The following is a 19889-nucleotide window of genomic DNA, read 5'->3' as shown; positions in this document are numbered from 1 at the left end:
GCCACCCAGGGGGGCATTGTACCCTGGTCTGTGTCCTGTGTAGTCACCCAGAGGGGCGTTGTACCCTGGCTTGTGTCCATGTCTCTGTGCCTCATCCGGTTCCTGACTTTGTCTTAGCCTAGTCCTGTTCCTGTGTCCGTTTATATCCCTGCCTTGGTTTCCTTTCCCAGCTGTGCGTACTCTGTGTCTTGCTTTGCTCTGCTTTCTGCTCCGCTCTCTGCGACCTTGGTTTGCTCCTTGCTCTGCATTCTGTTACCTCGCTCTGTACTCTGTGGCTTTGCTCTCAGCTGTGCACTCTGACCTTGCTCTGCACTCTGTGGCTTTGCTCTGCGGCTCTGCTCTTTGCGGTTCTACCTGGCTCCGCTCATTGCGGTTCTACTTCTCCAGCTCTTGGCTCCGCCTCCTGTGTTTCAGCACTTGGCTCCGCCCCCAGCTCTTAGCTCCGCCCCCTGCGTTTCTGCGCTTGGCTCCGCCTCCTGCGTTCCTGTGCTTGGCTCCGCCTCCTGCTCTTGGCTCCTCCTCCTGCATCTCTGTTCTTGGCTCTAGCTCCTGTGCTTTCGCTCTGCATCCGCTCTTGCTGTCTTTCTCTACCTATTCTTAAGTCCTCCTGTCTGAACAGGTTCTTACCTGTTTTACATACCTGCCTGCAGACCGGTCCCTACTGTTTCTACCAGTGTACCAGCCTTCTCCGCCTGTCCTGCCAGAGAGCCAGCCGTACCTGCCTGCCTACTAGAGAGCCAGCGGTGCCCGCCTGCCTGCCAGTGTCTCTTGTACCAGTCTGCCTGCCTGTGTCCCAGCCGTGTCCGCCTGCCTGCCAGTCTCTCTGTTGTACCCATCCGCCTGCCTGTGTCCCAGCCGTGCCCGCCTGTCTGCCAGAGTGCCAGCCATGCCCGCTTGCCTGTCTATGTTCCGTTCCCCGGTGGGATCAGCAGCCACAGCCAGACACCACCCTAGAGTGGTACCTGGTAGCTTCCTACTGCACAAGTCGGACCTCACCATCAGAGGCTCCAGCGAACACCTAGGAAGCTACTTAGTTACGCCCCTTCCAGAGAAGTTTGGTCTGTGGTCCAGTGGGGCCGCACGCCCGTGCCAACCAGTCTGGGTGTGAGCGTGACAGGCCTCTTGGGGCCGAGCCGTGTAGCGGGGTGGTGGTTCATTTTAAGACCGCAGCGGTTGAATGCAGATGATTAATTAAATTAAAAATGGTGAGATGCTTGATCCTAGATGTCTCCATGGGGGGACAGGAGCTTCAGGTCATCAACATCTACGGTCCCCAGTCCAAGTTGGACCGCAAGTGTCTCTTCATTAAGATCAAACCTTTCTTATTTTCAAGTCGGCAGGTGGTCTTTGAAGGGGATTTGAACAATGTCACGAGACCCTGTGATAGAGGAGGTTCCGGAGACCGGCTGGCTTACGATTGCGTCGCGCTAAATAGGATAGTAAGTGAGGCACGCCTGGTGGATGTCCACATCCGGCACAACACAGGCCACGCGGGGTTCACCTTTTTTAGAGGTAGTCAGTGCAGGTCTAGGTTAGACAGGTTTTATTTGAAGGAGTAGGCAGTCTCCTCGCCGTTGTCGGTTGTGGAGATCTCTGATCACTGTTTGATTATGTTTTCTCTGAGCGTTACAGAGACTCCTCGGATGGGAAGAGGTTATTGGAAGCTGAATTGGTCACTCCTTGAGGAAGAAGCTGTAAGATGGTCCTTTTCAGGAATTTCTTCAGAGCCAGGTACCACTGCTGGGCCTAAGTAACACTAAGTCAGAGTGGTGGGAGATGTTCAAACATCAGGTGGTGAGATTCTTCTGGAAACTCTCGAACCTCAGAAGCCTGAACAGGGATCGCCTGTATCAGAGCCTGAGAAGGAAACTCGAGCATCTTGTCTCGACTGGGGGTAGCCGCGAGGCGATCTCCAGTGTGAAATCCTTGCTGAAGAGGTGTCAGTACGATAGGCACGCATCTTTGGTTTTTGAGAGGGACTATGGGAAGTACTACTCGCCCGACCCTTACAGAAGTTGCAAGATGTCAGTAGATAGTGACGGGGTTGATAAACAGTACGGGATCCCTGAGAAGGTCCAGATCAGGGATCTTGGAGGTCGTCGGTTCATACTACTCGCACCTCTTGGGAAGGAAGGAACTGGATCGTGACAGGATGTCTGCTTTCCTGGCTGAAGCTGTTCCTGAGCCAGGGGCTGACCTCTCGCTGGGCGGTTTGGCAGAAGTGATCAAAGAAGAGGAAGTAAGAGTGGCAATCGATGGGCTCAGGCCCAAGAAAAAAAAAAAAAATCGCCAGGTCCAGATGGCTTAACATCCAAGTTCTTTAGGACCTTTCGGGACTCTTTGGTCCCCCTCTTGACTCTTAATGAGTGTCTGTCCTCGGGCACTCTGCCGAGATCATTAAGGAGGTCAGCTTTGATCATTTTGTCAAAGGGTAAGGATCCATCACGCATTGACAATTGGCGTTCCATAGCACTTCTCAATGTGGACAGGAAGGTTTTGGCTAAGATACTTTTCAGCAGGCTGGTGAAGTTTGCACCGCGGCTCCTTTCGGAAGCCCAGCACTGTTGCGTTCCTGGCCGTAGCACTTTCAGTGCTGTTCTGGGTGTCCCAGAGGCCATGAAGCAAGGCAGGGCGGGTCTTTGGAAGGGGTTCCTGTTGACCCTGGATCAGGCAAAAGCCTTTGATTGGGTCGACCACGAGTACCTCTGGTCCACTCTTGAGGTATGGTCTGCCTGGAGGGTTTGTGGACTGGCTTAAGACCTTGTATACAGGGGCTGAGACTTTCCCTCTGGTAAACGGGTGGATTGGACAACCTTTCAGGGTAGGATCTGGTGTCCACCAGGGCTGCCCTCTTAGCCCTTTGTTTTACGCTTTTGCGATCGATCTCTTCCTCAGAAGGGTTGATTGTGGACCGTTGGCTGGGGTGAGGAAGGGGCGGTCTGGTGCCGGAAGCTATCCTGAGGGTAGTGGCCTACGCGGACGACGTCACCATCTTTGTTTCTTCGCAGGAGGAGACGATGGTGGTGATGTCAGAAGTGGAGAGCTACTCGGAGGCATCCGGTCCAAGGTCAACCAGGACAAGTGTGATTCTCTGGCTGGGAGGAAGGGATCCCAGGTTTGATCTTCCGGACACCCTCCCTGAAACCCAAGAATATTGCCCAGGGTGATTACCCCACGAAAAACTGGGAAGGCAGAATCATAGGTGTTGCCCAAAGAGTGGACCAATGGAAGGGTTGGTCTTTGACCCTGAGGGAAAGGGTTGACCTGTGCAAAGCTTTCCTGCTCCCCTTGCTAATCTACCTGGTCAGTTTGCCAGAGCCTCTCTGGACACGGGTCTATAGTCTGTTCTTCCAGATGTTATGGGGAAATAGACTGAACCTAGTCAAGCGGGAGGTCACTTAATGCACGAGGAGACTAGAGGGGTTGAATATGGTGAACACCTTTTTGAAAGTTAATGTAGCAAACCTCTGGATAGAGAGGGCTCCTTCGTGGGTATTCTCCTGCAAGGGATGGTTTCAGCCTTTCTTTCAGGAATGAGAGACAGGTGGAAGATTGAAGGATCTCTGCACACCGCATGGGCATCTCCTGGATTATTGTAAGAGGGTGGTGCTGTTATGGACAGTAACACGCTGCCACTTTAAGAGACAGCACCCCCTTGTCTGGTGTGATGGAATGTCCTGCTTCCCCCTGCTTTAGGCTGTGAAGATGAACTGCCCTAGAATTAGGGAAGGAGTTGAGCCTGAACTGTGTGTGTGAGCGGAAGCTGCTAGAGAGAACTGTGTGCTGTTTGCTACAAGAAAGGTCCCAGGCTGGGACGGAGTGTACTTGTGAAATTTGCAAGGCTTTTCCGGGTACAGCAAAGGTGGCTGTTCTGTGCTAGTTTGTGAAGCCACGAAGATACTGAAAAAGGGACTTACAGTTTCCAGGAGCATCCCTAGGATCCGGAAGCAAGGAGAAGACCACGCTTCACAGAGCTGACAGAAAGCCGTGTGCACCACCGTATAGACTGCTGGGGGCCCCCTGGGACTGGACCTGAGTCCCCAACATGACCGTGAGTCTGTTCCTGTTTGATGCACCTGTTAGGGCCTAGTACAGGCTTCAGTAGTCAGTACACGGGAGCCGTGTGGCCTGCTTAGTAAGGGCCAGGGAGGTTATACGTAGAGTAGCATCGTTATTTGTGTATTGTTTAAAGTTGCTTGTGAGACATTTTCTGAGTCTGTAATAGTTGGAGCAACATGCTATTTTACGGACAAGATAAAGTTTATAAGTCTTGTAAAGTGTCTCTTGCCATTGTATACCCGTTTGCATCTTCCTCACCCACTTCATTCCTTGCCTCCCAATAAATCTACCCTTTGTTGTTTGCACCTCATCATGTGTACAGTAGTCTTCCTGCACAGTGGTGGTCCCCCGGCCATCGCTTCAAGTGGCGCTGCGAGCAGGGTACTGTCACTAAGATTGAGGCAGCAGACAGCAATGGCGGGAATGCTAATGTTAATGGAGATGCTGTGGGCATTGGTGGAACCCCTGCAAGGACACTCCCTATGGGCACCATATTTAGTGTGCTACCAAAGTTTGACGGCAAGAATATGCCGCTGTCTGACTGGGTGTCCCGGCTGCAAAGCACCCTGAGGATTTATAACATCAGCCCAGACCTTGAAGTTGACATTGCGTTAACTGCCCTAGAGGGGGAAGCCTGCAGAAACGTCTGCCTACAACCAGAACTCACCCACAGTACCCTGAAGGATATAGTGAAGTTCCTGGAAGAGATCTACGGCGAGACTGCTAGCACCGGACACCTTCGCGCCAAATTTTTCTCCAGGCTGCAGCGGGAAGAAGAAGGAATTTCTCAGTATGCAACAGCACTGCAAGAAGTGTTAGCAGAGCTGCAGAGAAAAGAGGCGGATGGATTTGGCGGCATGGGCTCTAACGACCGGATACTCCGGGAGCAATTCATTCTGGGACTGCACAGCACATCCTTGAGGCGAGCACTGTCAGAACGGGTCCGGGCAGATCTGGCCCTTACGTTTCGTCAAATCCTGGTGGAAACAGTGGCCCGAAGTAAAGAAGAGAGCTATGCGTCTGGGGTGATGCGTGTCCAGGGCACCAATTCCAGAGGGGACCCAAACCATCAAGAGGTGCTGGTCCAGGTAGTGCAAGACTTGCAGTGGTCCCTTGTTAACGTGCAAGAGAAACTGACCCAGATGGAGCGAAGAGTGGGGGAACTACAAGAGCCTGACCCACCGTACTCATGCAACCATACTTCAGCCTGACCGATAAGGGATCAGTGGGAGCAAGCCCCCTCCCGTCAGGCATCAGAGGCACGAGGACAGGCTCGAGGTGCCCCCTGGCGAGGAGGAGGCATCCAATGCTGGGAATGTGGGTCACCTTGCTAGAGACTGTCGGAACTACTGTATACTCAAGGCCAGCGGAAGCCGCCGTTAAACTACCAACCCCCGCAGTAGTGCGGCACTCTCTGGGGGAGGAGAGGAGAGAGGCCGCTCCATATCATAACGAACACTTGATTGCTGGGAGTCCCATCCTACGTGCTGAATTTGAGGGAGTTCTAGTGGATTGCCTGGTAGATACCGGGTCACAAGTGACGACGATGCCAGAAACGTATTATTTCCAGCAGCATTTCCAGGCCCTGGCCAAGCCAGAAAAAGAGACATTGATCCGGTTGTTTGCTGCCAACCAACAACCGATCCCGGTCACAGGGGTCGTGTGGATGAATATTCAAATCTGTGGGCAAGAAGTGGGGAGAAAAGGGATCCTGCTATTCCCTGAGCCTATCAAAGAAGATGTGCCTGTCGTACTGGGGATGAATATCCTATGTGAACTCAATCAGATTATGTTTACCAAACGGAGACCTGGATATTGGAAGAAGGCTACTACACATAAGCCTACTCAAGAAGCTCTTCAACGACTGATCCGCGTCTGTGGGACGCAGAAGAGTGTGCCATCTTATCAGACAGTAGGGGTCATCAGGGCTCCTGGTAAAGAACCTGTAATCCTGCCTCCCGAGCGAGAAACTATAGTATACCTTTCAGTGGGGACGCATCGCAACCTTGATAGGTTGGAAGTGGTTGTTCAGCCTGTGGTAGGCAGAGGAGTGGACCAAGAAGTCATGATAGCTCGTACAATAGCTGTGGTCCAGCGAGGACACGTCCCCATAAGAGCTTTGAATGTGGGCCCCGGGGAGGTCACCTTGCCACAAGGGACAGATCTGGCCCTGGTGTACCTACATAAGGGCGAAGTGGCGAGTCAAAAGGAGATGTCTTTATCGCCGAAAGAAGGTGCGGGGTGGACCCCAGCAGTTGCTGTGGGGGCCGAAGAGACGCCATCCCCGGAGTGGAGTGGACGGGTCATCCTTAATCAAATGGAAGTGGATGTGAAGGCTCTGGGCCCTGAGCGTGTGCAAGCAATAGAAGCTATGCTGTGGGAACATCAGGCCGCATTCACCCGTCACGCCGAGGATTTCGGCTGTACTGAAGCAATCACGCACGAGATACCGACCGGAGAAGCTCGTCCAATTCGATAACGACACCGGCAGATCCCGCCCAAGATGTATCAAGAGGTGAAGACATTACTGAGGCAGATGCTGGATTCAGGAGTGGTGCAGAGTAGTCAGAGCCCTTGGGCAGCCCCGGTGGTGCTCGTCAAGAAAAAGGATGGGACCATCCGGTTCTGTGTAGATTACAGGAAACTCAATGCCTGCACTGTTCGAGACTCGTATCCGTTGCCCCGCGTCGAGGAATCCTTGACAGCGTTGGGGAAAGCCAAGTACTTCTCCACCCTAGACCTAGCAAGCGGATACTGGCAAGTAGCCGTGGCAGAGAAAGACAGAGAGAAAACCACCTTCATCCTCCCTATGGGGCTGTTCGAGTTTAACTGGATGCCCTTCGGGCTCTCCAATGCTCCAGGCACCTTTCAACGGCTGATGGAAAATTGTTTGGGAGATTTAAATTTTGAGGCTAACCTGATCTATCTGGATGACATCATTGTGTTTTCAGCCTCATTCGAAGAAAACCTTGCCTGGCTTGGACAGGTACTCCGAAGACTGCGGGCTCATAACCTAAAGGTGAAGCCAAAGAAGTGCCACCTCTTCAAGAGAGATCGAGTACCTGGGCCACATAGTGTCACAAGATGGAGTTCTACCCTCACCAGAAAAAGTGGCTGCTATCCAGAAGTGGCCAGTCCCTTGAACCATGAGAGAACTCCAGGCCTTCCTGGGACTCGCTGGGTACTACCGCCGGTTTGTTAAAGACTTCGCGAAGGTGGCAGGTCCTCTCAATGAGTTGCTGAGGGGGACCGCTGGAGTGTCGAAGACCCAGCGCATCCCCTGGGCACAGGGACAAGACGAGGCCTTCCAGGCTATAAAGAATGCCCTTACTTCGGCCCCGATTTTGGCCTACGCAGACTTCGATCAACCGTTCCTGTTGTACACCGATGGTAGCTTTCATGGACTCGGTGCAGTACTTTCTCAGATACGAAAGAGTCATGCTAGCAGGTCCCTGCGAGACAGCGAAAGAAATACCTCACAATTACAGCTCCTTCCGGTTAGAGCTCCTGGCCCTGGCGTGGGCCATGACAGAAAAGTTTGCAGGCTTCCTGACAGGTACCAAGATTCAAGTTCGAACAGACAATAATCCCCTGGCCCACCTTGAGAATGCTAAATTGGGGGCCTTAGAACAACGGTGGATGGCTCACCTAGCTAAGTTCGACTTTAACATCCGTTATTGCTCTGCTACCGAAAACGCAAATGCTGATGGGCTGTCAAGAGTGCCTGTGGAGACTCCAGTGGGGGATCTTGATGAGCAACTCGAAGAGGAGGAAACCCCAGACTTTAGTAAGTTTAAGCCCCCAATGGTTGCGGCCCAGTCAAGAAGGGAGGCCTGCACATTACCCCGGTCCCTGGGGAGAACCAATGAGGAATGGGGACACGTTCAGGATGAAGACGAAGGGCTGAGACAGATGAAATGGTGGGTAATGCAAAAGCGGAAGCCTGGCAAACAAGAGAGAGATGATCTGGACTCTGAAATGAGGAGTGTGTTGCACCAGTGGGATAGACTGGAAGTGTGAGAGTCAGTGCTATATCGTAAGAGGCAACAGCCAAAAGATATGGAAGTAAGGTGGCAAGTGGTCATCCCAGGAAGAATGGCTCAAGAAGTAGCTAAAGAAGCCCACAAATTCAGAGCGCACTTCGGCCCCACAAAGACCTACCAATGGTTACAGCGGTATGTGTATTGCCCCCGGTTGGAGCTTGTGGTTGCCGGCAATGTTGAGTATGTGACCTCATTAAGAGTACTGAACAGAGGGCACCCATCCAGACCATACAAACTAAGGAACCGCTAGAAGTCTTGATGATCGACTATCTCCTCACGGGACACTCGGCCCGGGGGCTGCAATACTGTTTGGTGATGACCGATCATTTCTCTAAGTTCACAGTAGTCACTCCGACTAGAGATCAGACTGCAGAAACGGCGGCGCGAGCCATCTGTCAAGACTTCATCCGGGTGTATGGGTGCCCAAAGCGCATCTACTCCGACCAAGGCGCATGTTTCCAAGGCAAGGTGATGGAAGAATTGTATCGCATGTATGGTATCGAGCGGTCCCGGACCACCCCTTACCACCCTCAAGGCAACGGAGCTTGTGAACGCTTCAACAGAACCTTACTTCAAATGCTGAGAACGTTGGAGGAGGGTAAGAAGGCGTGTTGGCCAGACTATATGCCAGAATTGGTCTGGACCTACAACAATCGGGTCCACTCCACCACGGGTTATACCCCCTATCTACTGTTGTTTGGAAGAGCTGGACGAGAGATCATTGAGCTGAATTTGGAACAGCCAGAGGAGGTGATGGAGCGAACTGTCACCTCATGGGTGAAAGAGCATCGGCAACGATTGCAAATGATACGGTGGTTGGCGGGTCAGCAATTGCAAGAAAAAGAACATACGGGCCACAAACCGACTTAAGAGTTACCACTCCAACCTGGAGGCCGAGTATTAGTCAAAGAGAAACGCCCTAAGGGAAAACTAAGTGAGAGATGGGAAGTACAGCCGTACAAGGTTATCGAGCGAGTGTATGCTAACGGACCTGTCTACAAGGTACAGATTGAGAATGGGGCATCCGCCCCTAGAGTACTTCACAGAAATATGCTGCGGCCTTGCCGGTCTGAGGTCTGTTCTACGCCATTGTCGCCTGAAGGTGCTACTCCACTTCCTGAATCTGTCATGCCTGATGGTGAAATCGATGATGAGTGGTGAACCGTCCCTGACACAGTAGGAGGTCCTCAGCCGCACAGAGACAGTAATCCCATGGATGTACCAGTACCGCCATGTGAGGAAGAGACCAGACAAGAGCTCACAATGTCTCCTGCAACAAGTGTTCCTCTGGAAGATAGTCAAGCCTTGCCTGACAGCCAAGAGCTTCGGAGATCCCAGAGGTCTAATGCAGGGGTTCCACCAGTCCGATATGTAGAACAGTGTGCTCTGTCTGTTGTTACACCTTTGTTGCTTCCTCTATAGGTGCTGTTCCGCATTGCACGTTCCTTCATTACGCTTCAACCTTGATTCTGTGATGGTCGAGGACAACCATCATTAAGAAGGGAGGCATGTAAGAGGGTGGTGCTGTTATGGACAGTAACACGCTGCCACTTTAAGAGACAGCACCCCCTTGTCTGGTGTGATGGAATGTCCTGCTTCCCCCTGCTTTAGGCTGTGAAGATGAACTGCCCTAGAATTAGGGGAGGAGTTGAGCCTGAACTGTGTGTGTGAGCGGAAGCTACTAGAGAGAACTGTGTGCTGTTTGCTACAAGAAAGGTCCCAGGCTGGGACAGAGTTTACTTGTGAAATTTGTAAGGTTTTTCCAGGTACAGCAAAGGTGGCTATTCTGTGCTAGTTTGTGAAGCCACGAAGATACTGAAAAAGGGACTTACAGTTTCCAGGAGCATCCCTAGGATCCGGAAGCAAGGAGAAGACCACGCTTCACAGAGCTGACAGAAAGCCGTGCGCACCACCGTATAAACTGCTGGGGGCCCCCCTGGGACTGGACCTGAGTCCCCAACATCACCGTGAGTCTGTTCCTGTTTGGGGCACCTGTTAGGGCCTAGTGTAGGCTTCAGTAGTCAGTACACGGGAGCCGTGTGGCCTGCTTAGTAAAGGCCAGGGAGGTTATACGTAGAGTATCATCGTTATTTGTGTATTGTTTAAAGTTGCTTGTGAGACATTTTCTGAGTCTGTAATAGCAGGAGCACTGTGCTATTTTACGGACAAGATAAAGTGTATAAGTCTTGTAAAGTGTCTCTTGCCATTGTATACCCCTGTTTGCATCTTCCTCACCCACTTCATTCCTTGCCTCCCAATAAATCTACCCTTTGTTGTTTGCACCTCATCTTGTGTACAGTAGTCTTCCTGCACCGTGGCGGTCCCCCGGCCATCGCTTCATTATGCTACCCCGGTTCTGAAAATGATGCTCCGGTGGGGTCTGGGAATGTGGGAGGTGAGGTCCCTCCCGAGGAAACTCCTCGACATGCGGGTCGTGCTTTTGCATTTTCAGAGACCACTGGTTCCCCAAGGACTGCCCAAGTCGGGATCTAGATGTTGGGTTGAGTTTGATAAATTCTAGCAGGATCCCCAAGAAGTATTGGGACTTGACTTGGCGCTGCTTCCAAGGTAAGTTGTATGTGAGGGACAATTTGAAGTACAGGAGCTCCGTGGACAGGAATTGTCCCCGTGAGGCTTGTGCTACCATGCTGGAAAGCATGGAGCACTTCCTGCTTCATTGTCACTTTAATACAGAGGTGTACAACAGGGTGGGCGCTTCCATTGGTTGGCCGCGGCTGGCCACTCTGTCCTATGCCGAGTGGGCCTATGGAGTGTTCGGAGACCTCGGGAGAAGGGACCGAGCCACTTTATTCTTAGTCAGCGTAGTGGTCAGGTACTTCACGTGGAACGCACGAGTTTTAGTTTCGACGCAGAGTAAAATCCTCCGTGTAGATGAAGTTTATAGCAGCATCCTAGGTGCCCTGGTGAAGGTGCGTTCTCTGGAGTGCGAAAGACTGGGTGCCCGGAGGGCGGCCCATCTCTGGAGGGGTTTCTCCTTCGGGGTGCCTTAGTCCGTTAGCGCTCCTATATCCTGGTGGTGGGCTGATGTCTTTACACCCTAGATTTTTGTTTTGTATCTCTGTTCCTTGAATAGAAGGTTTGCAGGCATCGAACTTGAGCCTTGGGTGGTGAGTATGTAGGTTGTGTTCTGTGAAGTTGGTTTATGTATATGTTGTATATAATGTATTGTATATATTGTATATAGTGTGTATAATAGAGGGTCTTGGTTAGGTTGGGTGGGGGGATTGGGGGGTTCAACGGCGGTGATAAGAGACTGATCTGGCCTGGCCCAGGCCCCGCCTGGGGAAAAACTTTGGGGCCTGATCCTAGCTCGGATAATTCCTGAACTTTGTGGCCAGAGCTGGATCAGGGGTGGCGGGATAGTTAGTGTAGGTGTGTATATATATATATATTTAAAAAAAAAATGTTAATGTTGTACACTGTATTGTATTTAGGTTTGTTGTGGGGTGAATGTGGTGGTGTAAGGGGGTGGCTGTAAGGTGAGGCAGTGGGACCAGTAGGGTTTTGTTGTGTTTGCGGTGTTGTATAGTGTTTGGTTTAGTATAATGTGTTTATAGTGTATATATTGTATATAATATTGTATATAGGACGGTGTGAATGTAGTTGGGGTTGTATATAGTAGTATGAATGACGCTGGGCCGGGGGTCTTACATGATTTTATACTATTTATTATTTTAGGGGGTATCATGTAGTTATGGGTATTTTGTTTCTTCCCTTCTATTATTTTTTTCCCTGATTAGTAGGTCGAGAACTTTCCTCCATTTCTGGTTTATTTCTTTGTGATTTGTGTCGGATTCTGTCGTCTGATTGGAGTTTTGTTCTTGTTCTGTTGTGTCTGATCCTGTAATGGATCGTAGTTGTGTCATGTGATGTATTTACATATAATAAATCACACCTACAATCTATTGCTCTCTGTTATCAGCCATTCTGCACTCAGTCCTGTGGCTGCTGCACTGGGTTGCTCTGTTCGGTGGTCTCGTCTGCCCCCTGTACACTTGGCCCCCCGCCGCCCCCGTGGCTGCACAGCTGATGATACCTGTACGTCTCGTCACCATCCGGGGGGAACCTGAAATGTGCAGCAAAACGTTACTAAGTAAATTGTGGTCCCCCGTAATCCGTGCAGTGTCGGCAGCGATCGCAGGAGGACGGCGCCTAGAAAAACAAATGTTATCACATTGGAGGAAAAGAAAGCATCACCAGAAATGTATCACACAGGAGGAGCTGAGATACAGCAGCTCAAGGGCGCAGGATGAGGGGTAGTGTTGTCTGACGTGGTGTATCACACCGGCTTAGATACCTCTCCTGGGTGGCACTGGGTGGGGTGTATCACACCGGCTTAGATACCTCTCCTGGGTGGCACTGGGTGGGGTGTATCACACCGGCTTAGATACCTCTCCTGGGTGGCACTGGGTGGGGTGTATCACACCGGCTTAGATACCTCTCCTGGGTGGCACGGCGTGGGGTGTATCACACCGTCTTAGATACCTCTCAGGGGCACAGGGTGGGGTGTATCACACCGGCTTAGATACCTCTCCTCAGGGGCACGGGGTGGGGTGTGTCACACCGGCTTAGATACCTCTCCTCAGGGGCACGGGGTGGGGTGTATCACACCGGCTTAGATTCCTCTCAGGGGCACAGGGTGGGGTGTATCACACCGGCTTAGATTCCTCTCAGGGGCACGGGGTGGGGTGTATCACACCGGCTTAGATACCTCTCCTCAGGGGCACGGGGTGGGGTGTATCACACCGGCTTAGATACCTCTCCTCAGGGGCACGGGGTAGGGTGTATCACACCGGCTTAGATTCCTCTCAGGGGCACGGGGTGGGGGTGTATCACACCGGCTTAGATACCTCTCCTCAGGGGCACGGGGTGGGGTGTATCACACCGGCTTAGATACCTCTCCTCAGGGGCACGGGGTGGGGTGTATCACACCGGCTTAGATACCTCTCCTCAGGGGCACGGGGTGGGGTGTATCACACCGGCTTAGATACCTCTCCTCAGGGGCACGGGGTGGGGTGTATCACAGCGGCTTAGATACCTCTCCTCAGGGGCACGGGGTGGGGTGTATCACACCGGCTTACATACCTCTCCTCAGGGGCACGGGGTGGGGGTGCATCACAGCGGCTTAGATACCTCTCCTCAGGGGCACGGGGCGGGGGTGTATCACACCAGCTTAGATACCTCTCCTCAGGGGCACGGGGTGGGGTGTATCACACCGGCTTACATACCTCTCCTCAGGGGCACAGGGTGGGGTGTATCACACCGGCTTACATACCTCTCCTCAGGGGCACAGGGTGGGGTGTATCACACCGGCTTAGATACCTCTCCTCAGGGGCATGGGGTGGGGTGTATCACACCGGCTTAGATACCTCTCCTCAGGGGCACGGGGTGGGGTGTATCACACCGGCTTAGATACCTTTCCTCAGGGGCACGGGGTGGGGTGTATCACACCGGCTTAGATACCTCTCCTCAGGGGCACGGGGTGGGGTGTATCACACCGGCTTAGATACCTCTCCTCAGGGGCACGGGGTGGGGTGTATCACAGCGGCTTAGATACCTCTCCTCAGGGGCACGGAGTGGGGGTGTATCACACCGGCTTAGATACCTCTCCTCAGGGGCACGGGGTGGGGTGTATCACACCGGCTTACATACCTCTCCTCAGGGGCACGGGGTGGGGGTGCATCACAGCGGCTTAGATACCTCTCCTCAGGGGCATGGGGTGGGGTGTATCACACCGGCTTAGATACCTCTCCTCAGGGGCACGGGGTGGGGTGTATCACACCGGCTTAGATACCTTTCCTCAGGGGCACGGGGTGGGGTGTATCACACCGGCTTAGATACCTCTCCTCAGGGGCACGGGGTGGGGTGTATCACACCGGCTTAGATACCTCTCCTCAGGGGCACGGGGTGGGGTGTATCACAGCGGCTTAGATACCTCTCCTCAGGGGCACGGAGTGGGGGTGTATCACACCGGCTTAGATACCTCTCCTCAGGGGCACGGGGTGGGGTGTATCACACCGGCTTACATACCTCTCCTCAGGGGCACGGGGTGGGGGTGCATCACAGCGGCTTAGATACCTCTCCTCAGGGGCACGGGGTGGGGGTGTATCACACCAGCTTAGATACCTCTCCTCAGGGGCACGGGGTGGGGTGTATCACACCGGCTTACATACCTCTCCTCAGGGGCACAGGGTGGGGTGTATCACACCGGCTTACATACCTCTCCTCAGGGGCACAGGGTGGGGTGTATCACACCGGCTTAGATACCTCTCCTCAGGGGCATGGGGTGGGGTGTATCACACCGGCTTAGATACCTTTCCTCAGGGGCACGGGGTGGGGTGTATCACACCGGTTTAGATACCTTTCCTCAGGGGCATGGGGTGGGGTGTATCACACCGGCTTAGATACCTCTCCTCAGGGGCACAGGGTGGGGTGTATCACACCGGCTTAGATACCGCACTCACTTGCTCCAGCTCACTCTTCCCTCCAGCGTCTGCATTTCTCCCAGGATGGCGAGCAGCAGCGATGATTTTCCGCACCCGACCTGTCCGACCACCATGGTCAGCTGATCTGCACAACACAGATGGTATTAGCCCCGCGCCCCCATGACAACACTGATAGACACAAAAATAAACAGGCACCAACTACAGGGCAACAGTATGTAAGCTCCGCCCCCAAGGAGCCCTTGAGACGGACCAGGGAAAATGGTCATGTGACAGTATGTGGCTCTGCTCATTGGTGGCCACCAGAAATTATAGAGGGCAAAGGTGAAGAGTCATGTGACTCCTTCCTGCTCATCTGATAGTGAGCGCAGCTCTGGAGGTGACTGGAGGATAAGACACAATGTAACAGCAGAATAGTGAGTGCAGCTCTGGAGGTGACTGGAGGATAAGACACAATGTAACAGCAGAATAGTGAGTGCAGCTCTGGAGGTGACTGGAGGATAAGACACAATGTAACAGCAGAATAGTGAGTGCAGCTCTGGAGGTGACTGGAGGATTAGTTAGACATGATGTGTTCCTGCCATGTCACATGATCGCTCAGCGGCGTCTCACCTGTGGGGATCTGGATGTCGATGTTGGACAATGTGGCCAGTCCCGTCCCCCAGGAGAAGTATCCGCCGAACACCTGGAAGAGAAGGGAATCCGCCATCACTGTGCTGCCGCCTGCAGACCGCGCCTGGCCCCGCCCACCAGTGATACAAAGTATCTCATCCGCATGGTCAGGTACCTTGATGGCAGCCTCCTCACTGTCGGCGGGGCGTCTCCGTGGTGGTTGCTCGTACCGATCCAGCTGGAATCTCAGCGGCTGCTTCCTATTAATCGCTCGCGAGTGCTGAATACAATACAGAAGACGGGGAAAAAATGGAGATGAAAAATCTGCAGCATCAGTGAGAAACACGGCAGAGATCTCCACCGCTGAGAGTGTGTTACAGTGTAACAGTGAGAAACACGGCAGAGATCTCCACCGCTGAGAGTGTGTTACAGTGTATCAGTGAGACACACCGCAGAGATCTCCACCGCTGAGAGTGTGTTACAGTGTAACAGTGAGACACACCGCAGAGATCTCCACCGCTGAGAGTGTGTTACAGTGTATCAGTGAGAAACACGGCAGAGATCTCCACTGCTGAGAGTGTGTTACAGTGTATCAGTGAGAAACACGGCAGAGATCTCCACCGCTGAGAGTGTGTTACAGTGTATCAGTGAGACACACCGCAGAGATCTCCACTGCTGAGAGTGTGTTACAGTGTATCAGTGAGAAACACGGCAGAGATCTCCACCGCTGAGAGTGTGTTACAGTGTATCAGTGACACACACCGCAGAGATCTCCACCGCTGAGAGTGTGTTACAGTGTATCAGTGAGACACACCGCAGAGATCTCCACCGCTGAGAGTGTGTTACAGTGTATCAGTGAGACACACCGCAGAGATCTCCACCGCTGAGAGTGTGTTACAGTGTATCAGTGAGACACACCGCAGAGATCTCCACCTCTGAGAGTGTGTTACAGTGTATCAGTGACACACACCGCAGAGATCTCCACCGCTGAGAGTGTGTTACAGTGTATCAGTGAGACACACGGCAGAGATCTCCACCGCTGAGAGTGTGTTACAGTGTAACAGTGAGACACACCGCAGAGATCTCCACCGCTGAGAGTGTGTTACAGTGTAACAGTGAGACACACCGCAGAGATCTCCACCGCTGAGAGTGTGTTACAGTGTATCAGTGAGAAACACCGCAGAGATCTCCACCGCTGAGAGTGTGTTACAGTGTATCAGTGAGAAACACGGCAGAGATCTCCACCGCTGAGAGTGTGTTACAGTGTAACAGTGACACACACCGCAGAGATCTCCACCGCTGAGAGTGTGTTACAGTGTATCAGTGAGACACACCGCAGAGATCTCCACCGCTGAGAGTGTGTTACAGTGTATCAGTGAGACACACCGCAGAGATCTCCACCGCTGAGAGTGTGTTACAGTGTATCAGTGAGAAACACGGCAGAGATCTCCACCGCTGAGAGTGTGTTACAGTGTATCAGTGAGACACACGGCAGAGATCTCCACCGCTGAGAGTGTGTTACAGTGTATCAGTGAGACACACCGCAGAGATCTCCACTGCTGAGAGTGTGTTACAGTGTAACAGTGAGACACACCGCAGAGATCTCCACTGCTGAGAGTGTGTTACAGTGTATCAGTGAGACACACCGCAGAGATCTCCACTGCTGAGAGTGTGTTACAGTGTAACAGTGAGACACACCGCAGAGATCTCCACCGCTGAGAGTGTGTTACAGTGTATCAGTGAGACACACCGCAGAGATCTCCACCGCTGAGAGTGTGTTACAGTGTATCAGTGAGAAACACGGCAGAGATCTCCACCGCTGAGAGTGTGTTACAGTGTATCAGTGAGACACACCGCAGAGATCTCCACTGCTGAGAGTGTGTTACAGTGTAACAGTGAGACACACCGCAGAGATCTCCACTGCTGAGAGTGTGTTACAGTGTATCAGTGAGACACACCGCAGAGATCTCCACCGCTGAGAGTGTGTTACAGTGTAACAGTGAGAAACACCGCAGAGATCTCCACCGCTGAGAGTGTGTTACAGTGTATCAGTGAGAAACACGGCAGAGATCTCCACTGCTGAGAGTGTGTTACAGTGTAACAGTGAGACACACCGCAGAGATCTCCACCGCTGAGAGTGTGTTACAGTGTATCAGTGAGACACACCGCAGAGATCTCCACTGCTGAGAGTGTGTTACAGTGTAACAGTGAGACACACCGCAGAGATCTCCACCGCTGAGAGTGTGTTACAGTGTAACAGTGAGACACACCGCAGAGATCTCCACTGCTGAGAGTGTGTTACAGTGTAACAGTGAGACACACCGCAGAGATCTCCACCGCTGAGAGTGTGTTACAGTGTATCAGTGAGACACACCGCAGAGATCTCCACCGCTGAGAGTGTGTTACAGTGTAACAGTGAGACACACCGCAGAGATCTCCACCGCTGAGAGTGTGTTACAGTGTAACAGTGAGACACACCGCAGAGATCTCCACCGCTGAGAGTGTGTTACAGTGTAACAGTGAGACACACCGCAGAGATCTCCACCGCTGAGAGTGTGTTACAGTGTATCAGTGAGAAACACCGCAGAGATCTCCACCGCTGAGAGTGTGTTACAGTGTAACAGTGAGACACACCGCAGAGATCTCCACCGCTGAGAGTGTGTTACAGTGTATCAGTGACACACACCGCAGAGATCTCCACTGCTGAGAGTGTGTTACAGTGTATCAGTGAGACACACCGCAGAGATCTCCACCGCTGAGAGTGTGTTACAGTGTAACAGTGAGACACACCGCAGAGATCTCCACCGCTGAGAGTGTGTTACAGTGTATCAGTGAGAAACACCGCAGAGATCTCCACCGCTGAGAGTGTGTTACAGTGTATCAGTGAGACACACCGCAGAGATCTCCACCGCTGAGAGTGTGTTACAGTGTAACAGTGAGACACACCGCAGAGATCTCCACCGCTGAGAGTGTGTTACAGTGTATCAGTGAGAAACACCGCAGAGATCTCCACCGCTGAGAGTGTGTTACAGTGTATCAGTGAGACACACCGCAGAGATCTCCACCACTGAGAGTGTGTTACAGTGTAACAGTGAGAAACACCGCAGAGATCTCCACCGCTGAGAGTGTGTTACAGTGTATCAGTGACACACACCGCAGAGATCTCCACCGCTGAGAGTGTGTTACAGTGTATCAGTGAGACACACCGCAGAGATCTCCACCGCTGAGAGTGTGTTACAGTGTATCAGTGAGACACACCGCAGAGATCTCCACTGCTGAGAGTGTGTTACAGTGTATCAGTGAGACACACCGCAGAGATCTCCACCGCTGAGAGTGTGTTACAGTGTATCAGTGAGAAACACCGCAGAGATCTCCACCGCTGAGAGTGTGTTACAGTGTATCAGTGAGACACACCGCAGAGATCTCCACCGCTGAGAGTGTGTTACAGTGTAACAGTGAGACACACCGCAGAGATCTCCACCGCTGAGAGTGTGTTACAGTGTATCAGTGAGAAACACCGCAGAGATCTCCACCGCTGAGAGTGTGTTACAGTGTATCAGTGAGACACACCGCAGAGATCTCCACCACTGAGAGTGTGTTACAGTGTAACAGTGAGAAACACCGCAGAGATCTCCACCGCTGAGAGTGTGTTACAGTGTATCAGTGAGAAACACGGCAGAGATCTCCACCGCTGAGAGTGTGTTACAGTGTAACAGTGAGAAACACCGCAGAGATCTCCACCGCTGAGAGTGTGTTACAGTGTATCAGTGACACACACCGCAGAGATCTCCACCGCTGAGAGTGTGTTACAGTGTATCAGTGAGAAACACGGCAGAGATCTCCACCGCTGAGAGTGTGTTACAGTGTAACAGTGAGAAACACCGCAGAGATCTCCACCGCTGAGAGTGTGTTACAGTGTATCAGTGACACACACCGCAGAGATCTCCACCGCTGAGAGTGTGTTACAGTGTATCAGTGACACACACCGCAGAGATCTCCACCGCTGAGAGTGTGTTACAGTGTATCAGTGACACACACCGCAGAGATCTCCACCGCTGAGAGTGTGTTACAGTGTAACAGTGAGACACACCGCAGAGATCTCCACCGCTGAGAGTGTGTTACAGTGTATCAGTGACACACACCGCAGAGATCTCCACCGCTGAGAGTGTGTTACAGTGTATCAGTGAGACACACCGCAGAGATCTCCACCGCTGAGAGTGTGTTACAGTGTATCAGTGAGACACACCGCAGAGATCTCCACCGCTGAGAGTGTGTTACAGTGTATCAGTGAGACACACCGCAGAGATCTCCACCGCTGAGAGTGTGTTACAGTGTAACAGTGAGACACACCGCAGAGATCTCCACCGCTGAGAGTGTGTTACAGTGTATCAGTGAGACACACCGCAGAGATCTCCACTGCTGAGAGTGTGTTACAGTGTATCAGTGAGACACACCGCAGAGATCTCCACCGCTGAGCGTGTGTTACAGTGTATCAGTGAGACACACCGCAGAGATCTCCACCGCTGAGAGTGTGTTACAGTGTATCAGTGAGACACACCGCAGAGATCTCCACCGCTGAGAGTGTGTTACAGTGTAACAGTGAGACACACCGCAGAGATCTCCACCGCTGAGAGTGTGTTACAGTGTATCAGTGACACACACCGCAGAGATCTCCACCGCTGAGAGTGTGTTACAGTGTATCAGTGAGACA

General features: G+C 52.5%; 1 protein-coding gene across 6 annotated transcripts in view; it reads right to left on the bottom strand.

Annotated features, from left to right (window-relative positions):
• The window catches only part of ABCC9 (ATP binding cassette subfamily C member 9), a 184550-nt gene that overhangs the window by 82491 nt on the left and 82170 nt on the right, over window positions 1–19889 (bottom strand). For 4 of the 6 annotated variants that reach the window (XM_077267227.1, XM_077267228.1, XM_077267225.1 and 1 more), the window contains exons 15-18: window positions 15354–15458; window positions 15179–15251; window positions 14588–14693; window positions 12160–12189 (exon numbers count right to left, since the gene is read on the bottom strand). In XM_077267227.1, coding sequence (XP_077123342.1) covers window positions 12160–12189; window positions 14588–14693; window positions 15179–15251; window positions 15354–15458 — 314 coding nt within the window. The remainder of the gene's footprint in view (window positions 1–12159; window positions 12190–14587; window positions 14694–15178; window positions 15252–15353; window positions 15459–19889) is intronic. The other 2 variants (XM_077267229.1, XM_077267230.1) reach the window with 1 other exon arrangement.

Source organism: Ranitomeya variabilis, chromosome 5, assembly GCF_051348905.1.
Source record: "Ranitomeya variabilis isolate aRanVar5 chromosome 5, aRanVar5.hap1, whole genome shotgun sequence".
NCBI lineage: Eukaryota > Metazoa > Chordata > Amphibia > Anura > Dendrobatidae > Ranitomeya > Ranitomeya variabilis.
This window is presented reverse-complemented; position numbering and strand designations above follow the sequence as displayed.